The sequence below is a fragment of the Danio rerio genome, chromosome 2 (assembly GCF_052040795.2).
Source record: "Danio rerio strain M-AB ecotype USA chromosome 2, GRCz13ab, whole genome shotgun sequence".
Classification (NCBI taxonomy): Eukaryota; Metazoa; Chordata; class Actinopteri; order Cypriniformes; family Danionidae; genus Danio; species Danio rerio.
Window position 1 is genome coordinate 28914529 of NC_141022.1, and position 26616 is coordinate 28941144.

The 26616-nt window shown below is 36.6% G+C and overlaps 1 protein-coding gene across 1 annotated transcript in view; it reads left to right on the forward strand.

Annotated features, from left to right (window-relative positions):
* Positions 1–26616, forward strand: part of ppp2r3a (protein phosphatase 2, regulatory subunit B'', alpha) — a 124616-nt gene that overhangs the window by 61317 nt on the left and 36683 nt on the right. Inside the window, exon 3 of the mRNA XM_087240887.1 lies at positions 16411–19062. Within this exon, the coding sequence (XP_087097013.1) occupies positions 16915–19062 (2148 nt within the window). The 5' untranslated portion in view covers positions 16411–16914. The remainder of the gene's footprint in view (positions 1–16410; positions 19063–26616) is intronic.

A 26616-nucleotide genomic window follows, 5' to 3' on the forward strand; every position in this document is an offset into this window, starting at 1 on the left:
TTTACTTAAATTGATTTATGTTTTTATTATATATTTATAGCTTGTAAAAATGTCTATAGACAGCTATAATCCTTTTTTGACATAAATAAACAATGTGTTTTATTTACCTTCGGAAGACACCTTTTACTACAATATTTTTTTCATTCTATGATCCAATCGACCAGAACACATCTTACTACCAGATGTAAACTGAGTCTGGGATAAGTACTACTCAGAATCAAACCCTGAGATTCTCTGCATGCTTGTTTAGGTTAACAGTAATTGGAAATGGAGCATTTTTAGGATTTATGAGGTGTTTTAAAGCCACTTAATCTTTAACACTTCATTCTGAATTGATTAAAGCGATAGTTCTCCCAAAAATGAACACCCCCAAGCAGTTCTAAACCTTTATGAGTTTCTTTTTTCTGTTGAGCGCAAAAGAAAATCATTTGAAGAAAGCGGAAAACTTTTGACTTCTGTAGTAGGAAAAACAAATACTATGAAAGTAATATCTGGAATTTTTTTTTGGAATTTTTGGTCTCTATATTTTAAATTCTTCTTGACCAAATATGTGTTGTACTTAGATTCATCTGAGACCTGACACCTTATCAGTGGTTTTCTCAGATGCAATGGTTAAATACCTGCATTGACTAGTGTTTCATAAATACTGTAATTCCTATGTCATTGGAATTTTGCAAGAGGATGAAAAACATTACACTTTGGTTTTGCAACGGGACAGGTTTGATGTTTGTCAGAAAGCCGATTGGTTTAAAAGTAGCTCTGTGCTTTATGCATATCTACACTATTGGCAATGGACATTTTTTTCTACGTTTTTGCTATGTTCACATCTTTTCATGTGTCCCTGTAAGTCTAGAAGGCATATGTTCCTGCGAACGGCACGTTTTGACTCAACCATGTAACATTTAATTCAAGACTTTGTGTTTGTTTGGAAATGAGGGCGGATGGATAAATTAAACGTATGCTATAAAATATCTGTAGCGTAAATATCTTTGGAGGCTTGTGCCCTTGCAGAAATATATATCATAAACAAACAACTGCAGAATAACATCTATAGGAAAAAATAGCATTTAAATATTAATCCATCGATTTCATGATCATCATTAGTATATTATTTTGCTTAGGTCGGTGTCTTGTAAATCTGTTGTATGTTACACCTTTATTGAGTATTTTTATGGCTCATAATATGTAAAATTTCCTTGATGACATTTTAAGGACTTTAGGAAATGTTCTCTTTGAAGAAGTGCCTTAAAAATCCTAGTGAGATTTCCTGTTCCATTATGCAGTGTGTTTCCCTGCATGAATGAAGCATGAATCATGGACTGCCACTGACAGTGAATTATCTCTGGTTTGGTCAGCGTATGGAATTATGATCAATGAACACTCCATGTCCTTTATGAAATAAAGAAAGTGGTTTTGTGGAACAGATATTTATGAGGGTCTATACTTATACTTATACTCTGTTCTGTTTGTTAACCAAATGAAACCACATGACACACGGGGAAGAAGTTTTTCCAAACTTGAGGTTTCAGAGAGTTTCTCAGATTTTATTTAGTGGATTTTTTTCTGACCCTACTTTTTTATTTTATTATTTATTTTTTATTTTTTTAGGATGTCACTGTATGTCTCCTTTCAGAGTCATCTTTCATCTTTTCTTTTAAGATGCTCTTTCAAATCACTCTAAAAGATGTCAGCCACTGCATCAGCTTGAGGTGGATATAGCTAATGCAAAATAAAAATACATTTAATCTGAATTTTACATTCCGAATGCATTGATTGGTATTTAATGGAGTGTCCAGCAAAAAAAAAGGCTGTGTTCAGTCTATGCAATATTTTGTGATAATCACTCTGTCAGATTATGTGATTTCGACTCTTAATTTCTCATGTTCATGGTCAAGAAACACAATGCTATCTGACAAGTCATAACAACATGCGTGTTGACATTAAAATGGCATAACTGGTACTGCTACTTTAGTAACATTACAAGTTTAATGCTTTAATCTATGTTATGAGCTTTCTTCAAAATCATTACATACACTACAGTTTGTATTAAATCCTAAATCATCACTTCTTCTATTTTGGAAAACGTCTCTCCTATTTTACAACATTAACACTGGCTTCCAAATGAATTCTGTGAAAACAAAATAAATAAAAATACATTATTATAAAGCACTGAACAATTTGGCTCCTTATCTTTCAGTCCTTCTCCATGCTCTATCGCGCACTTTAAGATCAGCTTCTTGACTAAAGCCTAGCTCACACTTGGTGTTTTTTAATAACCATAGACAGGTGTTGCTTTCCAGTTTGCATAAATATGATTCCCATGTCAGACTGTAAGATATCAGTTCAGTTGTCATATTGTCAGACTGAACGGCAATCATGACGTGCCAAAACACTTAAGACACATAAAAATGGTCCAGGATTTGACGTCATTCATCCATGATGCATTCAGTAACCCACGTTTTGAAAGGATGCCACGCTTCAAACATAAACAATCTGAAGTGTTCATTTTGCTCACAACATGCCTCAGTAATAAGACCAGAAAATATAGCGTTTTTGACATTCACTTTAGTAGTCAAGCTGATTGGTTCTTGGTTTGACTCTAGCTGTAGCTGAAGTCACATTGCAGGGAAGTCGCTGAATTCTTCTGCATCTGCTAGAATGCCATCAGAGGGAAACTTTGATTCCAACCACCATTAATTGGATGTTGGTGAACATGTCAAACTGATGATCAAAGGCCACATATTTTAGCAGAGGATTACAGGGATCTTTTAGGATTTCCAAAATTTGTCTCAGACAACCAAATTGTGGCTGAACTCACGCAGTGTGAGCAGGGCTTAACTGTTGCTCACCCTCATGCCCCAAAAAGGTTTTTGGGGTCACAAGCTTTTGGTTATGTGGCTCCCTATATGGAATACACTTCTTTGGATGTTTGGAATATTTTTTATATAGAAATTTAAATATAATCCAAAGAGTTATCAATTTCTTTCGGGAAATTTAATAGTTTCAAAGCAAAAAAAAAGTTTTTCTTTCTTTGCTTTGTCTCATTTAGTCAAGTCAAGTCCAGCTTTAGTGTCATTCCGCTACATGTGTGGACATACACAGGAACAAAATATTGTGTCTCGCAGGACCACAGTGCTACATAAATTAATCATAAATACAAACACAACACTAGACATAAGAGCTGTTTAAAAAAAGTCCAAATATCTAGAAATTCTTAGATTAAGTAAATATATTCAACTTCAGAAGAAATAAGGCAATATTAGTTTTTCTTTAAAACAAGCTAAATTATTCAAGTAAAACTCCTGTTTTTGCTTTAAAATGTAGGTATTTGGACTATGACACAGTTTGTAACACCATGAGGGTGAGAAAATGTTGGCAGAACTAAAATTTTTTTGGGTGAACTATTTCCCTATGGATCCCTATAGGTATTACAAAAGTTAAAATGTGAAAATGAAAAACCAGTGAACCAAAGCCTGGAAATGAGCAGGATGTTGAAAACGCCTTGCTCTTGCTCTCTGCTTGCTATGAAGTGGCCCTTTTTCTCATCAGGGCTTGAGTCACCGTGAATAATGTTGAAAGTCTCTGGACAGCTGGAGGACTAACACTAGCCCGCGATCACTTCTTCTCACCCTCCAGCCTGTGGGAAAAGCAGCAGCGCTCTTCCTTCAGACCCTGCTGTTCTTGGTTTCCTCATCATCTGTTTGGGAAGGGGTGTGGATGTGGTGACGGGCAGAAAGCACCTATGTGGTGTTAGTCAGCATTGCTGTGTGTTCCCGGGCCGGACACTGATGTGTCTATCCTGGTTGGACTGTGTCATCAGTATGCTGTTCTCCTGTGGCTGTCCATCATCTCTGCTGGATGGCCATTCTACACTGTCACCAGTGTGGCGAGGCACTGCGGTACAAGGACCCAGGCTCGTGTTACTTCCTCCTGGGCGCCAGTCTCCAATGTGTTCTGCCATTCCTGTACAATTGTTTATTATGTATAGAAGCACTTTACATTAAGTTTTCATACTAACATGAATAGACAATAAACAATACATTCATTATAGTAATTATTCATCATTTTTAATGTTAGTTAATGAATTTATTTATGTTAACTCATTGCATTGTGCAAACTAATGTTAAAAGTCCCGTGAAAAGAAAAAAAGAAAAAATATATATATATGTATGTATGTGTGTATATATATATATATATATATATATATATATATATATATATATAATATAAATACAATATATATCCACTGTGGTGACCCCTGTTGAATAAAGGGACTAAGCCGAAAGGAAAACGAATGAATGAATAAACCTTACCAACCACAAATTTTGAACTAGCTTATTTACAATAGTTTTTTTTAAATGTTTGAAATATATAAAATTCCTATTTATTTGTAATGTTTTGCTTGAAGTGTTCTTGTCTTTAAATAAATTCAGCTTGATTTGATATTTTGCAATGCTGTTATGATGCAATGACCTTCATACAGTTTCAACAGTGGCTTAAGTGTTCAAATACTTTTTGAGGCCACTGTGTACAAGTACTGCAGAGTTCCAAATATGAACGCAGCAATGAGTTTGTCTTATGTTAAAATTGTATTGATTGAATTGTATTGTTCAAAACCGTTGATGAACCCAGTGCACTTTATTGATAGATGAAGCTTTGTAAGAACTAACTATAGAGTTTGACTTCATTTACAGTCCACTCACGTTGAGATATATCAGCACTAGTTTTGACTCCGTAAGCTCTGAAGGCTTTTTACATTTATAATGTGCTCACTAGGGCTCAGAGGTGAAGAATGTTTGATCCTCAGACCTGAATTATTCTGCTCCGGACTCTACTCGGAAAACTAAACCTGTCTAGCTCATTTCTGCAACGTGACAAAGAGTCTGCTGGGTATTTCTATAACACTGTCTCATGATTATTTAATGTTTTTGAAAGAAATCTCTTATGGTCATCAAGGCTTGGACTATATGCTTAAGGTTAAATATATACATTTTTTTGTTTTTTGGAGAAAGTCTCTAATTAGTCAGGAATCAATTGTTATGAAAGAAAAACCCAAGTTAATCCTTGAAGAATAAGAATATTTAGCAAAATAACTAGTGATATTTAATGTGTATGGTCATAAAAAGACAAAATAAATGATTATTTATGAAGTTTAAAAATACGTTAAAAATCTTCTCTCTGTTACAGATTCATAAGAGGGCTAATAATTTTGACTTTAACTGTATACAGTGTGTGTGTATTTATAAATGTACATATTTAAAGTTTTAAAATGTAATCCAACTTTTAATTTCAGTCTTCAATGTTGCTGTAATGTGAGGGCGCTGACAACAGGCTTGAGGATTTAAATACAGGTTTATTATGAGAATGGTTAGGCAGGCAATGGTCAACCGGGTCAAACAGGTACATCGAATTTAAGAGTTGTGTCAAATAACAGGTGAATGGTCAGTACAGGTAGCAAGCAGCATAAACAAACACAACAAATCATTGTGACTATGCGAATTTGTTGCTAATGAAATGTTTCATACTATTAGAAGGGTTATAACAGCTGTGTTCCTAAAGATTTTAGTGAAAACTAGTTTAATCCAGGATTGTTTGATAAGTTATAAATGAATTTGACATCCTCTAAAGCCAATTAAATTTTTTAGAGTAACATCAATTTATTTAGCGAATTATTATGTAAAGTAATAAACACTGCCCAAAATTTTGAACTATAGTGTGGTGCACTGGAATTTCAAACCAATGGGATTTCACTCTGACGTCTATACCTTGTTTGTGAAGAGCATGCAGCATAACAACACATAACAACAGGTCCTGTCCTGGTATTGCATATTAAGTTGTGACTGGTTACAGTCTTATAGTTGAAAGAGTTCATCCTCTGATGATTTTTCCTTTTTGCATCTTTCTTTTGCTGTGGGTTCATTTGCGCCTTTTAAAAATGCTAGTTATAGGAACTAGGTTATTGCCATATTCCACCAAGACGGTCCATTTTCTTGGTTTCATTTGCACAGCTGTTAGGAACTCTAAAGTGATGTGTGTCAGCTAAAAGTGCCATCTTTAATGAATAGTTCACCCAAAAATCTAAATTCTCTCACCATTTACTCACCCTTCACTTGCCACAAACCTGTTTGAGTTTCTTTCTTCTTTTGAACACAGAAGAACATATTGAATAATGTTGGAAACCTGTAGCCACTGACTTATAGTACTTACTAGTATTTGTTTTTCCTATACAAATTACTGTAAATGGTTATATGTTTCCAACATTCTTTCAAATATCTTCTTTTGTGTCCACCAGAAAACAAAAAAATCATATTTGTTTGACACCACTTGAAGGTCAGTTTATGGTGAGTAACTTTTAAATTTTTGGGAGAACTATCATTAGGTATACATTCAGCATCAACATCTATATTCACGTTAATTGTTTGCAGTGGTTTTCATAGCAGCAACAAATGCTTGGAGACCTAATTGGTTAGCTCAATAGTTCAAACATGAACATTTTCACCTGCTAATCTGGCCTACTACATGCTGAAATAATGATTGAAAATTTAGTCACTATTCATATTAACACTGTGAAATAAGATTTATTATTCTTGGGTGATGGGGTGGCTCAGTAGGTAGCACTGTCACCTGACAGCATAACGCAATCTGACCGCTTACCTCCCTATAGACGGCTTTGGCGCTGTAGGGAAGTGGGTGGGTGGGTCAATTGATGCTTTGAAAACACTATTGGTTGGGTTTAGGGAAAGAGGTGGGTGGGTCAGTTGATCAGTCAGTCAGTCAGTCAGTCAACAGTGGCCTCTGGTGGATTTACGTGAGAAAAGCAGGTGCGAAAGGCACTCGCAAGAGAAATTTGAGATCAGCCTCTGGTGGATTCGCAAAAAACGCAAAAAACTTAAAAATCGCAAAAAACTTTAAAAACGTAGCTCCTGGGACATTTTTGGCACACTCCAGAAATGTATATGGCGGTACATTTTCAGGTTAAATTTGGTTGAAATCTGTAAGTATTAGGCCATAGACTAAGTGTTTATTTGTTATTATACATTTTAAAGTAAACTTTCTTGCAGCTCAAGTCAATATTGTGATATACCATATAACGTGGTAAAAGCTTTAACAATTAATTGCATCAAGAAAGTTCGATACAAGCAGAAGCCTAGCATCCAGCTGGCCAATCTGCAAGCTTCTACAGACTTTAATTAAAAGCGGACTTGTCTTGATCCAGTTGCTACACCAAAGATAGCAGCATTCAAACTTAATTAAATAAACCACTCTAACATCAGAGTTTATTTTAACCAAAACAAACTTGCAAGGCTTCAAAAAATGCCAGTTTCTCTTTTGCAAATATCTTTTTTTTTTAAAGCTTTTGTTCTTTTTAAGCTTTTTTTTCTCTCCCAGTGTGGTAAAGTGCCAACTGTCCTATTCTGGGGAACACAAACTAATGTAAATGTGTCTTAAATGCGCTGCAAGTCGCTTAGGATAAAAGCGCCTGTCAAATGCATAATGTAAATGCCTGCCCTGAGTCAGAGGCTCTGTTCCCATGCTTTCTGTGTGCCCTGTCAAGAGCTTCTGGTCACCATATCTAAATCCTGTTGGAGGCCCCGGGGAGGTTAAGTGAAGGGTAACAGTAAGCGGAAAAACAGGAGAAATGAAATACTCTTTCCTGAAGATGAACAAGCGATATGATGCATCTGCTGTGGAGAGGCCCAGTCCATGAGTTTAAAACAAAATGCACAATGGAGTCTGCCTGTTTGCCGATAATGGACAACATATACAGTATCTCTCTTCCTTTCCTTTGACTTCTCTTCGTTTTTTGTGACCTCCAATCAGTTAGATAAGAAAGTCGTGCACAGAGGTTGCAGTCATTACTGCTGCAGCAAAGCAGGATTATCAGTGCAGAGCATTTTTGTTCCTAAGGCTGATTTGTTGTAACAGAAGGTTTTGCTGATTAGTTGGTTTCTGTCTTTAAGGCAATCCTGCTGCACTGACATCTTCATACAGTACAAGAGTGAATTGTTACAACCATCACTCCGTTGTTCTAACTGATGTGGTTTCCAAACAATACACTCTAATTAAGATTTAATTGCTAACTGCTGGTTTGCTCCTTCTGCAAAAAAAAATAAAAATTTGGATTACAATCTTTCTGCTTCTCCTTTTGGACGTAATTTATTATCACAGAGAGTGTTTAGAGGCTCTGGAAAACATTTGGCAGAGAAAACTGAATTGTCAAATTGGGTCAGTAGCTGTTGCTTGAGACTTTTATTGCAAGAAAAAGAATAAGTGTGACATTTTGTGTTAAAATTTTTTATTGTTAAATGCGAAGATATAGACTAGTATGTGGGCTATTGTTCTGGCTGTTGATCTTTGCTACTGTTCATCATTTTGGAGCCAGTTTTTAAAGTAATACAAAAATAATAACAATTGTTTACCAACTTCTATTTGAAATAAACAAACACAGATTTTTTTTCAAATCTAGTATCCGTGAACAAACCTTAAAATGGTTTATGCTAACATATTAAGCAGTACAGATGTTTTCAACCCAGAAAACAGTTAGAAAATCAACAAATTACAAAGGATCACGTGACACTAAAGCAGAAAAGTACAAAGTTGGCCTATGGTAACCTTTGACTTGGCCCTCCATCCCACGAATGCCAATGCCTTCGACAGAGATTGTTATTTCTAATTTAACAGAACTTTTTTGTTTGTTTATTTTATTTCTGAGCTACAAAAAAAAGCAGAATGAAAATAAATGTTTCATTTAAATGCTGTAAATTATTACATTTTTTTAAAGTTTAAATACTGTCACTCAATGAATCGAGGACAATGCATATAATATTGGAGTGCAAATCGAAGCAAAAAACAAGTTCAGCTTGACTAGTGTAACTCCATTTTGTTATAAACAGGATTGTTTATTTACTGTAATAAGTTCATTATAAAAAATAATATCATTATTATTAGTGTATATATATATATATATATATATATAGAGAGAGAGAGAGAGAGAGAGAGAGAGAGAGAAAGAGAGAGAGAGAGAGAGAGAGAGAGAGAGAGAGAGAGAGAATATTTTCTAGTTATATTTAAATAATAGATAAATTAGGAAATCACCAATGGCAACTTTACTAAAGTTGGCCCATATTTACCTTTGGCCCACTAACCTCTATCAAGTCTGGCTTTTGGCCCTTCATATGAAAAAGTTTGGGCACTCTTGCACTAAAGACTAGAGTAATGATGCTGAAACTTTGGCAGGAATAAACAGGAATAAATTAAACTTAAAAAAAATAACACAATAAAACTTTTAAATGTATATAATAAATAAATAAAATAAATGCTTTTAAATGTTAATATTTCACAGTTCACACACTTCGAAACATCTATTTATCAATATCACTATGTTTTTAAGACATATTAACCTTCAAATGAGAAAATGTTTTAAATGATTTTATCAAGCCGGCATTTAAATGACAATGTCATGACAAACTTTGCGTTTCCAGTTAAAAAAGGTTCAATGATCTTTGAATTTCTGTCAATCAACTTCAGATTCACCAACTCTGTATTCTTTATTCTACATTAGTTCATAGAAAAGGATTTTGAGATACATTTTTAGTTCATTTCCATATAGCACACAGCACGTTTTATGTCTAGGATCACAATTTGCCAACTTTTATTATTTACAGAAATTAAAATCAGATGAAAATGTTGTGTTGGTGATAATCTCTGCTAAAAATGAAAAGGCAGTTGTTTGATTTTGTGTGTGATGCATATATTTTCTAATACTCTCGTACCAAACCTGAAACAAATGTTTCAACTCTATGTACTGTACATCATGTATAGAGTGACTTTAGTTAAATCATTGTAAAGCTTTTATATAAATGTTCTTTGTACTTTGGCCTACTTTTTATTGCATGTTCTATCATCTGGTTTTACTGCACATTTAATGCGTGTACGACTGTAGATTCAAACGAAAACCATTCAATTATTATAATAACCATTGTGATAATGAAATTGATTCAGGCTCTGTTTCTCTTTGAAAATTGTATTCTGCACTCCATTTCATTTCCAGTCCCTCACTCTGCATAATAATCAAGTACTTCATGCCATATTTTGCACTAAATTGTTATTTTCCCGTTGTATCCCCTCCATTCTTCTCGCCTTCCCTTTGCAGCTCTGAAGGGTTAAAAGTGCGCCCTGGTCAATGTGTGAAGGAGTTAGTAGCCAGCGAGGGTGTAATCCCTCCTTTATTAATGTATTGTTGTCACGGGGGTCAGGTTCTCTCTTGCAGCGACAGCCTTTGAAAAGTCATTACTCAAGCTGAGACAAACAAAGCTCACGGCAGCTTTCGCATGGTTACAAGACCAGGCCTGACCGCTAACAAGGAAAAACTCTTAATTTACCTTCCGAAGGGAAACCTTTCCAGTTATAGTGCTCCCTTAATGAGCTCTACTGTACTATACAGTATATCGGTTCTTCATCCCTCAACTCTTAATTGGGCCGAATAGAAGCAAACCAGCATGTCATGATTTATTGCTCTACCTGGCAAAAATAACAAGATCTATTTTCTCGTCGACTTGAGCATGTTGCTGGTGTTATTTCGAGGAAAGTGCTCCAAAGCTGCCAACATTGTACAACCCAGAGTCTTGACACTAAATTGAAAAGCGCTGGCAGATGTGACAGGACACGGGTGCGACTTCTCACTCTGTGACTGCTACAGTGTAATTAAACACCGAACGAATGTACGGCATGAAGGCGACGATAGGAGAAAGATAATGAGGCCGCCGCTTCCTCGTTCCTTATGCTCATGCCAGAGTCTCAAAACTGTGGGTGGATGTTGTCTTGCTCTCCAAACAGTGGTGTGTTTGCGTTTTATGCACTGCTTTCTCCATAACAATCGCTGCATGCTAATTACAGTATTAAGCTGAGATAAAGGATGTTTCCTGACAATTAAAACCTAATCTTCTAGGAACATTCATCTCAATTTTCATACAGCCTTAGCCATTCTTAAGCAGGGGGAGGTCTTATGTGGTAAGAGGACTCCAGTCAGACATATTAGATGTTTGTATGGGCGTCTGCACCCACTGAGTGATGTGAAGGTGTAAAGGATTCTGCTTTATCCCCCCACCGGTCTAGAAATAGAAATGGCAGGCAAAGGAGACAGCGCGGGATCGTTTGTTGATCAGCCCATTAAATTGTCATTAAAAGCTGTCACTTTGCTATGGTCCACTTCCTGTCATATTTAGTTCAGGCAGCCTCAACAACCAGCTACGTCAAAGCCTGTTTTGAAAGCAGAGTATGTGATCGGGAGGCTCTGTTTGAGGACACTGGAGCTCAAGAGTGTTATCCACTATGATCAACAACTGCCGTGTGCTGAACCTTGGTCATGGAAAGTCAACGCTGCCCATGGTAAACAGAAACACAGCCTGGTGTCATTATATTTACGCCCAACCTTTGATATTTTTAACAAAGTATGCCCGCCATTTTTATTCATATAACTGTTGCTCAAAACAATACTAACAAACTAGAGACTGTCATGGTAAAAGGGTTGTAAACTGCAGTATTTTGTATCTGTAGTTCACTTCTAATATTATCAAGATTTTAAAAGTAATAGTGTATTTTTAAAATATTTTTTGATCCCCTAATCAGAACACACCCCTTAGTCAATTAACTTAAGTCGCATGTTTTTGGACGGTTGGAGGAAACCGTCCAAAAACAAGGTAACAAGTGGGAAACCCACATGAGCATGGGGAGAACGTGTAAACTCTGCACAGAAACGTTAGCTGGCTTGTTAAGGACTAGAACCAGTGACGTTCTTGCTGTGAGGCAACAGTGCTAACCACTGGGCCATCCATCTAGGAAAGGAGGATAAGTAGGGGTGGAAGGGGGGATTCTTCAAAATGAAGATGGCTGTCATATGGAACTTAGGGTATTTATAATGGCTTAGGAATTGTCTGATTGGTGAATCATAAATTGGATAATGCGGGGCCGACTGCAAGCAATCATAAGCATGTGATCCTCTCGAAATTAGTTTATAAATAAACTTTACTTAATCTGGAAGACTTCTCAAATTTCCAGTATTCAATATATACAACATTACGAAATAGAGGACTCAAACTCTAGAGTGCTGTGAATGTACTGTATATTGATTGCTGACGTTTTGGATTGAATGTAATAAAGTTGCTAATAATTCCCATCATACACTGATGTAGAGGTCAATGTTACTCTATAAACAAATCTGAACACCTGTCAGAATAACAGAAATAATTAATGAATTTAGCCTAATATGAACTTTTGCGGTATTCATAAGTGCTTGAATTTCATACCGAGGCATTCTTATGGCAGAAAATGGACATTTAGGAAATGTATTTGTCTCTCAGAGCAATGTATAGTACTGAAAAGTGAAAACTATTCAAGTTTCATGAACCCTGGAAGTGGCCCACAGTGCTGTTTAATCATGCAATACTCTGTACCTCTTTGTCTTGTAAAAGTTTGCGACTCATTGTCCACAGAGTTTCTCACAGACAACATCAGCTTTTAGTGTTACTGTCTGGGCAAGCAGGACCAATCCATTGTAAACATTGTCTCCTAGCTGAATATGGAGGGTGTGGGTTGTCCCTGTAAATCTTACTCTCTGAATGTTTTTTTTTTTTCTGGTGCCACCACCATCTATAATGAATCCATGCTGAAAAACATTAATCAGAGATCATTGTTCTGATATTGTGAGGAACCAGTGTAAGGCGTTTGCGAAGCTATATTGTGAATGCAGATCATACAGCTTTGAATGCTGTCGTGCGTGGCCGTAGTCGGAGTTTATATGAGGTGAGGTTGTGGTGGAAATCCTGGAGGCTCATTCTCTGCGGAGACAGAGAAGACAAGGCTTTAATGAGGCCTGCTGTGAGAGGAAGAAAAATGGAAGAAAAACAAAAAAGCTGAGAGAAAATGAATAAGAGAATAAAGGAGCATGCTGCTGACTGTGGAGAACGTTTTTCAGTTGAGACATTCACATAATGAGCTCATTCCCATACATGTGAATTAAAATAAATATGTCTCACAATGACTCATCTGTTGACTTAATTATCATTAGAGAGAGAGAGAGAGAGAGAGAGAGAGAGAGCAGTAGAGACATGAAGAGATTATTTATTCTTGTCTCTCCAAATACATGATGTAATGTTAGGAGAGAATTTTTCAGAATTTGAATCTGGCAAATGGGTAGTTCATCTAAAAATATTAAAATGTTCATAATTGATAAGCCCTAATGTTATGTCAGACATACAGAATTCTGTGGAAATTATCGGAACTTATGTTGTACACGTTTTTACCCTTATTTTGTCTTACAATGTAGGTCAATAGAGTCTGAAACGACACGCATGTATTAAAAACATGCAGATCTCAAAGTTAATTTAAATGTTCTCAACTGAATCTTTGATGTTAATGGATTTCATCAACCGGCAGCTAGCTCTCTGCATCTCACATGGTCATCCACTGAAGCTAAGCAGGGCTGCACCTGGTCATTACCTGGATGGGAGAACACATGGGAAAACTAGGTTACTGTTGGAAGTGGTGTTAGTGAGACCAGCAGGGGGTGCTTAACCTGTGTGGGTCCTAACACCCCAGTATATTGATAGGAACTCTATACTGCTCATTTCAGATGAGATGTTAACCCTCTGGGGTTTGAGGGTGTTTTGGGGCTCTGGAGAAGTTTTGACATGCACTGACATTTGTGCTGTTTTCAGTATCTTAAAAACATATAAATGGCTAAAGTATGATAACACTGTAAATAGCACAAGTTGGGCTACAATAATACCTAAGCAGCATATTTGTATGTGTTTGTGTTTTTGAGAAAGAAACATTTATGCGTAGTTAGTGAAAAACTAAAAGTTTGAAGTCATTGAAACAAGGCCATGAAACACACAGAGAACATTTGTGCTCTAGACTTTTGAGAACTGGATCTTGTAGCCTAGTGTTTTTGCTTCAACATGATGTGAGAATCATCTTGTTTACTTGCTCACAGAAAACAATATAATGAATTAAACTTTCTAAGTCACTTTTTGAATGAAATTGGTCTATGCGTGAAGGCGTGAACTATCATTACTATGTAGTGAGTCACACCTGAGATAACAAAGAACTGCATAATGAGCTGCATAATGAGCCATCAGACAGGTATGTGACTAAGAGGGAAGAGTTTCAAGTAAGAATCAAAGTAAAGTTTTTATACTTTTTGGTTTGCAGTTTATTTAAAATATATTAATCACACAAAATAACTGGGGATACACTTGTGAGAGGCAGTACACTAAATCTACTGAAAAAGTTATTTGTAAGTGAAGAGTTTCGTTGCAAAACGAGATATATCCATTTTGAAAAATGTTGGTTATTTGACCGAGGTCCAGACTTTCTGTGGTTGTTATAAATCCCAGGATGTCCTTTGAGGGGTTAAATTTGCCCACTGGCCTTTGTCTATTATGGCCTCCCAACCATCCCCATATAATAATTGGCTTCATCACTCTGTCTCCTCTCCACCAATCAGCTAGGTGTTCTTCTGGTGTGCGTTCTGGCGTAATATGGCTGCTGTTGCGTCATCCAGGTGAATTCTGCACACTGGTGGTGGATGACAAGATCCCTCTCCTAAAAATGTGTAAAACGCATTAAGTGTCCAGAAAAGTGCTAAATAAACGTGAGGAATTATTATTACTATTATTATTATTATTATTAATATCTTGCATCAGAGTGAGAAATCTAATACTATACAGTGCTCAGCATAATTGAGTACACCCCATTTTGAAAATGAATATTTTTATCAGTTTCTTAGTAAATATAGGCAATGTATTTGGTGCATTTAAACAAAACTGATTTATTAAACAGATATATTTATTAAAATAATATTTTAGTCACAAAACATATTTAGAAACTGAAAGAAAATATAATTAAAGTTTAAAGTTTTTCCATTTTTTGGTTCTCTTGATTTTTCCTCTTTTTAAAATTTGTATTTAATATTTTTCTATAACATATAAATTTGGGTTTCCCCGTGTTGTATTGCAGCTGGAAGGGCATCTGCTGCATAAAACATATGTATGTAATACAAGTTGGCGGTTCATTCCGCTGTGGCTACCCCTGATTAATAAGGCAAAAAAGACGACAAGAAAATGAGTTAATGAATGAATAAATTTTGGTGTGCTAGTTTTTGGACTGTTATTGTGTTTTTTTTTGTTAGATAAGCTCCAGATTTGGCTTTAGTACTGACTAATCTAATGTATATGCACAATAAAATATTGTATAGCTTCCTATTAAAAATATGAATTTAAAAGATAGATTTGTGAGGGGTGTAATTATATGTACGCTAAGCACTGTGTATGTACAATGAGACTAAATGTTTGTGTAAAAGGAAAGGTGCTATTAATCTCCAATAACAAACTATAAAAATGAAGCAATACATGAAAGATTGCTTCTTTATTCAGTATTAAATCCAGAGTGCAGGGTAGAACTGTTCAATTATAGCATTTTTGTATTTGAACGGCTCTCTCTTGAGTAAACTCGCTTTATAGGCAAGAGAGGCACGGTGCGCTGTGTTGTCAAAGAATGCTAATGGAGTGTCTGTGTACTTTCATCACAAGCTCTTTAACAGCTTCCACTGATGTGGGACTCTTTGAAGATGGCTTAGGACTACATTTGATAACACAGGAGACCTAAGATGCCTGAGGCTTAGGTATTTTTTTATAAACACATGCCACCATTAGGAATTACAGCACTTCATTTTATTTTTTGGTTGGTATTTGTTTGAAAGTTGTAGTTTGTGGTTTACTGCTGGGTGGTAGACTTTTTTTTCCTAAGCTTTATGCTTTTTATCATAGCTTTTCATGTGGTTTAGCAGCACCAAAGAGAAGCTGAAAGTAATATGCTATTAAACTAATGGAGAGATGTGTTAAACAAATTTACCAAAGACAATAAACGTAATTTTCAAGTTACTGTATGTCTCACTTGTGCTTTCAGTACTGTACAGTGATGGTACAAACCTTTCAATTAACTGTTTCTTGTTGTTGTTTTTGGTGTTATTATCGCTGTTGTGTTGTTCAGCCAAACACGTACCAATCCATATCAATTCTATATCAAACAGTAGAGTATGGTGCCTTGTAATGCCATGTGCATGGATTTGATTGCCAGGGAAAGCACAACATTTTTCTCTATAGCTTGAATGGAAGTCAGTGGGGATAAAAGCAACTGTCAAATGCACAAACGTGTATTATGTAATACTGTTTAACTATTATAGTACAAGTCACTTTATGGCAGAAAGACCCTTCCATCATTGCTTTTGTACAGTGTTAAAGACTATCTGAATAATCTGAATGTCAGTGTCAGAGAGATTATCTGTATTTCAACACATCTAAATAAGTACCTTTTCTCTCCCCAACCCACTTTTGTCTTTTTTACTCACAGGTGGCTTTCACATTGGAATCTTAAACATCTTATTCTGACTGGTAAAGCAGGATAAAGCAGAGGGAAAGGGTTCAACATCTGCTGAACACATCAGCAGAAGGCTGTCACCAGGTGGGCTATATACTGTGGCTTTGGAGAGGACTTATTCATGCCCAAAGGCCTTGGCTGTTCACAGTGGGGATGATCTGGTGCGCTACACACAGGCCTATCATTAGGCCATTGGGGCCCATGCTAAGGAATGGATAGTTTTTCCTGTTAAATGTTACAGTGCAACTTCCCTTTAACTATGGGGCACCGGTAAAGGATTGGTTTGATAATCCCTTTTTCCCTTTTGGAATCAGCTGAAGCAGCAGTTGAGGCTAAGAAAGGCAAAATCTTTAAGGATTTTTAGGATTGATAAACTATCACATTTTATATGAAGGTGTCTCCGTTTTATTTATATTTTTTAAGTGACTAGTGAAATATCACAAAATTGACTTTTTGATTTATGAATGAACAAAGACCATGGCGGCTACTTATCGCATTGTGGTTAGCAGCATAAACTGTTACAACAGCGTTGTTATTGACCGTCGTGTCCAGCACACTGTGCACTATTGTAATGGACCCTGTGGTGCGCTAAAACATGGACTGAACTGCACAGTTGCTCACCGCAGTACTTGTGCTGAACTTCTCGATACGTCTATATCCAGAACCTGCTCTGAAAGGCCCATAAACCTTCATGAGTCTAAAACTATAGAGAATGGCAACACTGGGCCTGTTGCCTTCTGTGATGACTACCACCAGGTAATTCCCAGAGTCAAGAAAGGATCAGCCATCCAAAGCTCAGCAAGCCTCAAAGATATTACAGGGGAGGCTATCAACCTGGCCAGTGGGAAAATCAAGGAGTTTTCATTTGAGAAGATCAAGTACTCCTCCAGCCATGTGACATTCAGAAAGGGCCGCAAGGTTCGGCCTGACTCTTTCAGCAGGAGGTCTACAGATCTAGATATCATATATGGCCAGTTCACAGGCAATGATGAAAATTGTCCTCCATTTGGCCTCTTTCAGAAGTCTGTACTGGAAGAGCATAAGCTAAGTCGCAGCGCATCCCTGGAGCAGAACCTAAACAATGTGGCCACACTCTACCTGAACAGCCTCACAGAGGAAAACCTAATAACCCGCATTCTGGAGAAGACCAAGGCAGACAGCAGTGCCTCAGGAGAAGACATAAAAGCCTGTCTTGACATTCTGCTCAAGTGCTCAGAAGATCTGAAGAAGTGCACAGACATCATCAAACAGTGCATCAAAAGAAAGTCAATGGGTGGAACTAGTGATGACTCAGGGAATCCTGAAATCATTTATAAAAATGTGATGGCTCGACTCTCCAACTACCTAAAGAGACTTCCTCTTGAGCTGGAACAGGGACAAAGTATAAGGCAGGAGCACAGTGAGCTTGCTGAACTAGTCAATAGTATACACGGACTACAACAAATCCCCTTCTCGCCTATCTTTGGCAATGAACAACCTCCACGATATGAGGACGTTGTTCAGTCTCCTCCACCTACGAAGCCTCGAAATAAACCCTCCCAGCCAGAACCTTCAGAGGGTTCTAGGGAACTTACAGGCAGTTTGAAACCTATTCAGAGTGTCCCTGGTTTGTCAGCACGAACACCTCCATCAACTAATGGGTTCTCCCATGGCAGCTTGCCTACAGCCTCCAGTAGCAGTTCAACACCATTTATCTGCCAGCATACAGTTTCAACCAGCCGACCAGACACATTTTCTTCTGCAAATTCTTTCTTGTCTATCAGTAATGAAAACCTTTGTAAGGATCCAATGGAGGCTCTGTACATTGAGGAAGAAGATTCAGATATAGGAAGGATGCCGGACAGGCCAGTTAAAGGGGATGGGAAGCACAGCTGTAATCTTTCGGAGTCCAGACAATACTCCAAAAGAACTACTGGCTACTCAGAGCCTAGTGGTGGTGTTTCGGATAAACTACATGAGCTTAGCAGAAACGGAACCACATTCAAGCCGCAAAATGACTCTACTGTCAACCAGATGTACCTGCCAAAAAGCACAGATTCTAAACTGTTCTCAAGGTCCACCTCACACACGAGTAAAGGGGGAGCCGATGATATTGATAAACTCCTGATGGACCTGGAGTGTCTTTCCCAGAACATGCAAAAGGAACCTCCATTGCCTCCTAAGCTTAAAAATTGTGCCCTACAGACAAGTTCCCCCCAGCATTTGATTGGTAACTCTGTGGTTAAGGATCTACCTGTTGTAGGTTTCTCTGGACCCTCGGTGGCCAAGCCACCAGAGCCAGGGGTTGAGTCTACTGAAGAGGATGATGGAGCTCTTCTGCTCAGGATTCTGGAGAGCATTGAAAGCTTTGCTCAGGAGCTGGTGGAGAGTGGAGCCGGGAGAGGAACTCAAACTAAGGAGCGAGAAGTCATGCGTCTTCTCCAGGAAACATTGGCCAGCACCAAAGCAGAAGTTACCCCACTCCCCCTTCCTGAATCTGAGACTGCACCTAGCCCTCCACAAACACCACAATGTAAACCTGCATCAACACTTTCAAATACACCTACTGCCATACAAATCCCTGCTTCTACTTTAAGGGACACAGGATCCACTCTTCTCATTCAACAGACACCTGAAGTCATCAGGGTGAGTTCAACTAAACTAGACCTATGCAATGTTTTTTACTTGTTTACATGTCTCTGGGAGAATCAGTGCAATGTGTGATTTATTGGTGTACAGCTAGAGAGGTGACATGGTAAAATAAAACAGAAAAATAAGATAACCTTTTAAAAATCATGTTTAAAATTGAGTGTACCCTTGGTGTGTTCTGCTTCGACATCAGTGGCTGTTTACAACTGTTTGTGAATATGTCCTTAGTGGCAAAGCTGGATAAAAAATATCATTTAGTTACTATAGAGATGAAGTCAAATGCAGATCATCCTAAGAAACAAAATAACTCGCAATACATGTAGGATTTTTAAGAACTGTAAGCAGCTTTAGTGGATACAGGGATTCATACACAACTGTAGGAAAAATCCTGCAAACAGGCACCGATGCTCAAGAAGGCAAACTTAATATTAAGAACAAAGGACAGGTAAAGTTTCACATGATAACTTGGGAAAATTCAGTTGTTATTTTGTCTTTTGAAATATATGGAAATCTTGCTTCTGTAAAATCATTTAAGTTATACAAAAATGCTCTTATCCCATGATATTTTTATTATATAACAAATGAGCAGAACTGTGTATAGCTTAGGCATAATGGAAGTGGAAAATCTATTTTACCATTAGTTGAATCACAAAATTCTAACCTTCATAAGCAGTAACCATCATAACAATTTTTCTAAATACAATACTGTAATATGTTCATGAATGGGGAAAAAGGCTTTCTGTAAAAGAATTTAAATACATTTTTTTTTGTATTTTATAGGTCTATTTTTGCCACCATTACAGTAATTTCTTCCATATTCATTACATTGTTATTGTATTTTACTTGATGATTTCCCAGGAGTCCATTGCTGTCCAAGCTATATTCATATAGTGTATGAGCCTAAAACCATTATGCCTAAGAGAGATAACATTGCAGAGAAGCTCACTGCAGTTAACTGTGTGGTCAGTATCATATGTCTTCTGGATCTGGCTGCCACCTTTAGTCCGTTTTTCTGCACATCCATCATGCTGGGGAGAAGAAAGGACAGTTTGTCATTCTCTAGTTCATAGGTTTCGGGTGAGACTCTGGTATGTACTGGATGTACTTGTTTATGTAATGGCTCATTCTTTTTTCTTAATAGGCCATTCATTTCAACACAGATCAGTTTTTGTTACAACTTTTGGTCACACTTTATTTTGATGGCCCGTTTGTTGAATTTAAGTTACATTGCATCTACATGGCAACTTATCCTCATTAGGTTGGGGTTAGAGTTAGGATTAGTGTAAGTGGACATGTACTTGCAAAGTTTCTTATAGTCAGTTAAATGTATGTTAAAGGAGCAGTATCGACAGATATTAAGCAGACAGTCTACTAATACTCAAATGGACCATCAAAATAAAGTGGTACCAATTTTTTTAAAAGTTAAAAAAATGGCATACAATTGCAAAACAACACTTTATTCTTCAAAATATGCAAATAATCATTTAGTGCAAGTCTTAGGAATGCATATTAGTGTTTCATGACCAATCTATTAGTAACTTTTAGCACTCTAAAGTGTTGTCAAGCTGTTTATATCCAATGTCAGTCATCCTGTCACATTTAACCCTTGCTCTTTATGTGTCCTCTGTTCTACCTCTCTCTCACCCTCTTCATCTTTTCTCTCATTGGTAAATCCTCACTTGTTTATTTTTCTGGCTTTGTAAATCAATACCATCTGAGGTTCTATCTCGGGGCCTGCTATTTATGACGTTGCCATGACATCTGTCAAGAGCGGAACCCCCTTAATAATGGGACTCCTCCTCCAGTCCTATTTCTGTACCTGCTCACTGCATAACTAAGAGTCCTTATGGTTGGATGAGTCGCATACTTGTGCACGAACACACACGTACACACCCTTAAGCAAGTGTAGAAAATTGTCCTAAAAGAAGATAAATTAGGTTTTGTAGATGTGTGTCAGATAATCTAGCTCATTTTTGCTTCCCCATGACACCAAATCCTAGAGAGTTGTTGTGTTGTGTTGAACAACAAGGCTGAATTTGTTCATATTGAAAGTATGCATGCTGTCCTTTGATGGTTAGCCTAATTTCAGAGTTAACGTGAAAGATGTTTAGTTAGAAAACATACATGTTTTGATACTGAGCAGATCCCCCAGTAACTACCTCTGATTGGTCCACATGTTATTTTGGGGTTGAGTTGTGATGCTGTAGCCATGCAGTTGGTGTAGAGGACACACAGTCCTTTTCCAGAGCATTGGTAGGTCAATGCAAGAGCAGGCCACAGGGATTTTGGCACAGACACTGTTAATGGTGTTGATTTGCCCAGGGCACTTCTCCTCCTCCTTGTCATCTACAGACAAAGGTGTCAGGAAGACTAAATCAGCTTACTCCCCGCCTACTATTTCATTCCGCTAAGAGACTGGCTGTCGCCAGAGGGAAAACGGACCCAGTGTTGCCGTGGGGGTCACGGCTAAGTTTGGGAATAGCTTTCTGCTAACCCGATCCCCTCTCTGGCACTCGCGGGAGCAATAAAAATAAGAACGCTACGCCAGGAGCCCAGCCCACTGCCCTATTTAAACACAAAGCTGCCAATCACAGAGATAAACAAGGCTGCAGAAACGTTAGACCCATGCACGTTCCCTATGTGCGGTTGTGTCATACCTGTTTGCTGTTTATGATAAGCATCTGGGGTCTTGTTTTTAACAAGGTGCACCTGCAGTGCTTTTCTTGTTTCATCTCATTTAGTTCCTGCATGTGTCATCACCAACACAAAAGCACCAAATGGATCGAGATGTGGCCCATCTGTCATCTGTCAGCATCTTAGCATCTAGGGAATCACCTCCAGATTTAACAGTTGCTCTTGTGCTTTGCTACAGGACCTCAGTGTGGTCTTTTTGTTTGTACGTCTCTTTTTCTGTCTCATGGCTCATTGCTAGACCAAACAGCAGGTGAGCTTGAAAGTGGACGCTCAGTCTGGTTTTGGCCTTGTTGCCTCTGTCTCAGTGCTGACAGGGTAATCTGAGGCTCCGGATGCTGAGGGCTTGTGCTTCTCTCTTGAGATTGCTTATTTACCACTTCTCTTCTTTCTTGGTTTCACATGGGAAAACCATAGACTTCATGTAGGCCTGGAGATCGTGAAGAGAATTAAAATGAGTCTTCAGTCAGTTGTGAAATGAGTTGTTACCACTAGTAGCATTTATATGCATATATTTAGTTGATTTAGTGCCCATAAGACTTGCTTAGTCAGATCAGTTCAGTGTAAAAGTTTATTCATTTTCCTTCTGCATAGTCCCTTTATTAATTTGGGGTCACCACAGCAGAATAAACCACCAACTTATCCAGCATATGTTTTACATGGCGGATGCCCTTCCAGCTGCAACCCAGTACTGGAAAACATCCATACACACTTATTCACACTCATACACTAAGGCCAATTTAGTTTATTTAATTAATGTATAACCCAGGCGAACATGGGGAGAACATGCAAACTACACACAGAGATGCCAACTGTCCCAGCCGGGACTCAAACCAGCAACCTTCTTGCTGTAAGGCCACAATGCTAACCACTGCGCCACCGTGTCACCCCAGTGTGTAAGAATTTTACTGGATTTTTAATGGATATTTGATTTGTTTTGTAAACAGTACTTTACAGATGTTTTACATGCACACACATGCACAATACATGCGCACATTAAAGTATTTTAAAAATAAAGGATCCATTTAATCAATCAAAAGTGGCTCTAAAGTTTGCATTTCTAATGTTACAAATGATTTTATTTCTAATAAACATTAATCAATTCTTTTACTTTGAACTTCCTATTCATCAGAGGAACATGACAAGTGAAGGGCATCATGGCTTTCATAAAAATATGAGGCAGAAAAGAGGGTTTCAGTTATTAGAATAATAAGAACAATTAGTGGCATTCTAGGATGATTTCTGAAAGGTCAGATGACCCTGAAGCCTGCAGTAGTGGTGCTAATAATTGAGCTTTGAAACCTTTAAATGAATGTTTCATTTAAGTTTCATTTAAATGTTTGCCTTTATGTTTGCAGTTATTTCAAACTGAAATAATTCTTCCCACAAGTACTTTTTCTATTGATTTTATAAAGCAAATCTGACCTTTGTAAGATGAAGTGAATTATTTCAGAAACATAAACATGTCGTCACCTTATAATTATAATGTTTCATCTGACATTTTTATCAAAATTGAGTTATTGACATATTCTTATCAAATTACAACTTATTGACATCATGGGAGGTTTTATAAGTCACCTACATTTTAAGAATTTTTATTTAAAAACAAATGTTACACACATACTGTTTGCTAAATGAAATGCAAAAATTTTTAATCTCAATATCTCAAAATCATTCAGAACGCAGACAGAACCTTTATTCCAAGGTGACAATGTATTTAATAACATAGCTTTACATTTTCATTTCAGTATCAGCAAGTAATGTCTGATGTTGTTAGAAAGTTTTTTTTTTGTGACCATGCAACTTCTTTTCATATTAACCTCTCAGATTTGAGTCCTGCATGTACAAACTTTGCCCAGAGATGGTTCTTTTCATGTTTGGTGGAAGACCTCTCCCTATTGGTGCGACTGCATGGTGCAGACAAGGCAATATGTCCTTCACTGCACCTGTCAGGAAGTGCTGTTAATCTCCATGGTGAGAGGGAACACCCTGCTTGGCAATATGAGTGTTACAGTCAATATAAATCAGAAGGATCTCTTCCAGGAGCTCAAGCCAACTAGTCGTGCTCAGAGCCACAGACACGCCACAGTGGGTCACCACTGGCCAGGCTGTATTCATTGAGAGCAGGCTGACTCCATGCCTCTTTTAGAAGAAGTGAAGAGAAATCCAAGAGCACCCTTGTGGAGTTTAGTCGATTGAAAACTAGGCCTGAGTCCTGAGGAGGGCTGGCCAATGCATTTAGTATTAGCTACCATATTGTCTTCTTGATAAACCAAATAAGGGAATATGTTGTGATAATGTTAAACGCTTTGTCCAGCACAGCTTCACACCCTTTTTTTGCCTTATCAAGACAAATCGAATATGTTACACACAGAATAGTAAAGATAAATATCTGTTTACATGAAAACAGATGTTATTAGCTAATCCTTTAAATCAGGGGTTTCTCATTTTTTTTAATGAAGGCATTTTTTAAAGAGCCATTGGCATATATATATATATATATATATATATATATATATATATATATATATATATATATATATATATATATATATATATAATTATTATTATTATTAATAAATTAAACTAAATCAGCTTACTGATTTATAAATGTCCATGCACAACTCAAAAATAAACAAAAATGAAGCATCACATTTTGAATGAAGAATGGACAATATATAGATTTTTTTCTTTGAATTTATGCAAGGTTACCATAGAAAGGTAAGTTGTTTGTCTTGCAATTCAAGTTTACCCACAACGTCACACATGCATTGATCGAAACCTACTTTTATTGATAATTGAGTTCTTATTCATTTTGCAGAAAAATTACAATAAAAGAAATCGTAATTGTATTTCAATAGGAAACGGATTTCTAGTGACGGTTATATTTTTTAAAATCATAAAATATTATTGAAATGAGACAGCTGGAGAGCCTTGTATTTTTGGTCAAAGAGCCACATCTGGCTTTAAGTGCCATATACAGCTAAAACGAACTCAATTTTAGATTGGATGTATAGGTTTTGGAAGGAAAGCACTTGAATCTGATGCTTAAGTTTTGTTTTTAATCTCAGATATAGATATAGATAAATGTAAAGATGCTAATATATAATAAAGTTACAATAAAACATGAATATGGTTTTGATAGTTTGATGGGGCGATTTATTTCAATTGTTTAAAAATATTTATGCATCAAAGAAGAGTCGTTCACATTTGCATCCCACTGGTGTGTAAAAATCCTTATTTCAAAGCTTTAAATAGGGTTTTTTATTTGTAAAAAATATAAACATTATTTTCAAGAAAACATTATTTTGAAACCTTGTCCTTATATTAATATAATACATTTCTTCACCGTAAATTATGTTTATATTTTTAAATTTTATAAAGGGTTTCTGCAGGTTTCTACAAGTCAAATTTAAGACTTTTTTAGACACTTTAAGATCATTACGAATGAAATAGACTCATACTTTAGACTTATACAGGCCTAAAAGCTAAGGATTGTTTTTTTCTAATGAGCTGGTTACTTCTGTAATAGGTTCTGTCTTAATGGAAGATCATGTAAAGAGATATTGCTTTAGTTTTCTTTCCCAAATTAGGGAATTTAATTTTGAGAATTTGCTGTAAAAAAACTTCTAACAAAAACTTCTGTTTTTGTTTCTCTTTGCAATAAAAAAATATTCTATATAACTATATAGCTATTATATATATATATATATATATATATATATATATATATATATATATATATATATATATATATATATATATATATATATATATATATATATATATATATATAAAACAGTTTGACATGGATTACTGGTTATTGGGTGTCAGCCCGATTGGGCAGATTTACTTGCACATAATAAAATTATGAACGGTTTAAAAAGACCTACAACACTTTATTTTTGAAACTTAAGATATTTTTAGACATTTTAAGAAGTTTTAGTCATTTTTCATTTAATCTTTATTCTTTATTTTAGGTAAATTCTTTATTTAGTACTTTCACATTGTTTGTTTGTTGATGATAAAGTCAATCAGTGTTTATTTTATCACTTGGCAAAGTAAAATGTAAATTCATGTATAGGTCAATCAACAATAATGTCCGCTGTTGTTGTATTCAGTGATGATGCTTTATAAAATACTGTACTTAATAACAACACATGCTTTTTAGCCTTCCTTTTTTGCATGAATAGAATTCTGCATTCAAACAAATGCTGTTATTTACAGATAACCAATGAATCCTGTACACAAGGTTAAAATTACCATAAAGCAACATTTTAGTAATGCACATTTGAATACTTTCCCTCTGAAAGTGTGCTGATTAAGAGAACGAGCAAACCACTGCAATTAACACACCTGCACTGAACCAAGAGCGACAGGAGATCTAAAGAAACAAAGAGAGAGCAAAAAAGAAAGCAAAGGAGAAACAGTGGTATGTTAATGATAATGACAGGATTCAAATTTCTCACAGTTCACTTTATACACCTGTACACTTTATTATTTCTTGTACACCTGACCACTTTTCAAAGTGCATTTTGGTGTTTCACAGTCAGAATGACTCAAGTTTTGATCACAAGTGACAGCAAGTGTTTCTTTACCCACTCCCTCAAGGAACAAAGAAAGACAGCACAGAAATAAAAGTACACACATTGAGCAAGGCTGTATGTATGTCTATTGTGTCCATCCTATTTGCTAGAGTTGTTTGCATAGGGTCAGCAGGGAATTACATCACCAGTATGGCTGTCTTGCACTAAGAGGAAATGAAATCACAGGCCAGGCCTGAGCCAAGAAAACCCCCTATGCACAGCATCCTTCTGTGAATCAAAGCCTGTTGCTATTTGGAAAGGGTTTCCAATACAA